The sequence below is a fragment of the Arachis ipaensis genome, chromosome B8 (genome assembly GCF_059453495.1).
Source record: "Arachis ipaensis isolate K30076 ecotype BB chromosome B8, ASM5945349v1, whole genome shotgun sequence".
In the NCBI taxonomy this organism is placed as follows: Eukaryota; Viridiplantae; Streptophyta; class Magnoliopsida; order Fabales; family Fabaceae; genus Arachis; species Arachis ipaensis.
This window is the reverse complement of record NC_142443.1, coordinates 31,397,354-31,399,247: the sequence shown is the minus strand read 5'-3', so window position 1 is coordinate 31,399,247 and position 1,894 is coordinate 31,397,354. Positions and strand designations below refer to the sequence as shown.

General features: G+C 28.4%; 1 protein-coding gene across 1 annotated transcript; it reads right to left on the bottom strand.

Moving 5' to 3' along the window:
- Positions 1 to 452: 452 nt before the first annotated feature.
- On the bottom strand, positions 453 to 1,109 carry LOC107610839 (uncharacterized). Its single transcript, XM_016312832.3, has one exon. It carries the CDS (start codon positions 1,107 to 1,109, stop codon positions 453 to 455), a length of 657 nt encoding a protein of 218 aa, XP_016168318.1.
- Positions 1,110 to 1,894: the final 785 nt, after the last annotated feature.

Below are 1,894 nucleotides of genomic sequence, written 5' to 3'. Positions count from 1 at the left end.
GTGCTAATTTTCACATGGTTAATCATTCGACTAATTAAACTATTCTTGTTTTGTAGAAAATTTAGTGCCAATAAAGACCGTTCATTACAAGTTTACAACACAAATAGCCACTAAAAGGAGTTGGGAAAAAAAAAAACATAAAGTAATGGAAGCTTAATTAATTTAGTAATAAATAATAATGAATAATCCGTGAGAACTTCAATTAGTATCATTTATCAAGATATTACATACAGAAACGGAGTCATCAAACATATATATGGAATCTAGCAAGTTAATTAAGATGCTGAAGATGGTAAATTAAATATTATATGATTTTCCATGATAATAATAATAATAATAATTAAAATAGCTAATAATATAACTCCAATTCATCTTCATTCTACATACCACTTAATTAAACCTTGCAATAAGTTAAGATATATGTGGTAATATACATCATAATCATATAATAATTAAGAGCAAGTACCCAAACGAAGCTCAAGATCCAAATCATAATCTACTTTTTTAGTAGTAGTAGTAGTAGTAGAAGGAATAGGCAACCCTATCTCCAAATCCACTCTCAGAATCTCACCTTTCTTCAAGATCTTGCACCCTTCTTCGTCTTCTCTTGTTGCGAAATTACCATCATATCCTTCAACTTGTTCCAGAATGTTGTTAGGTTTTGTGCTCAAAGGGCTAAGTAAAACACCATCCATAACAAACAAGGGCAATGTAGTAGTGGAAGGTTTTTTGTATGATGACAAGTTATTATCACTATTAGGGTTAGAGGTACTAGTAGCAGTAATAATGATAGGGTTAAGATTAAGGTTGAGATTAGGAACTTGATGATGAAGATTAGTTGATAATGGAGGTGGTGATTGATGCCTCAACCTTGCTCTATCTCTTCTATGAACATTCATGTGTCCGCCAAGTGCTTGTGCTGACTTGAACTCTTTTCTACAGAAGCTGCATGAGTATGATCTTGGTGGCCATGGAAAACCACTCATCATCATGTAGTCTTCACCATTGGCATAGCTTCTTGATGATGATGATGATGAAGACGATGAATCTTTTATTATTGGACGATTCTTGTTGTTGAAGGTGATGAAAGTGGTGTTCCTATTATTCATGGTGTGGTGTTTTGGATTATTTAGAAAGAGGTTGCAAGTTGCAATGATATCTCAAAAGAGAAGAGAGAATTGAAAAGGTTTTTGTGTATCCCTCAAAAGTTGTGTTGTGAATGACCACTTAGACACAAACAAAGTAAAAAGACACAATACTAGCCTCTCTCTCTGCTGCTATATATAACTATGGACAATATCAATTTATTTTAACTAAATATTTCTATTATTTAGTATTAAAAAAAGTAGAGTTGATTAGTATTATTTTAAATGTAAAACAAAAACATACAAAAAATGTGTTGATTACTTAACATTTCTCTTTAAGTAATTATGTTTCTTATTAAATATATTCATCATAACCAGTAATCTATATATGATTATGTGTTTGAAATTTATGTAAAATGACCAATTAAGGTTGCGAAAAAAAAAAGTCATCGAAGCAATAAAGTAGTTTAAAGTTCAACTAAATTAAAGTACAATAAAATAATATATATATTTATATATAAAAAATATTTATTAAGATAATATTTTTATATTTTATCAATTTAAATTGATTAATTGTTCAAAAAGCAAACTAATTTGATTGATTTTTTAAAATTTTAATTGGTTCATTGATAATTAATTTTTACCCTGAATCAAATCGATTTAATAGCCAATTTCTATTTAACTTGATTAATCTGACCAGTTTATTCTCAAAACTACGAAAATAACTACTTAAAGATAAAGTATTTTAAATAAGATACACATATCTAATATTATAGTAATAATAAATTGGTGGAGACTCATATATAATT

Bases quoted from the DNA above. Each gene is read 5' to 3' on its own strand.
- LOC107610839 (XM_016312832.3), bottom strand. From the start codon at position 1,109: ATGAATAATAGGAACACCACTTTCATCACCTTCAACAACAAGAATCGT.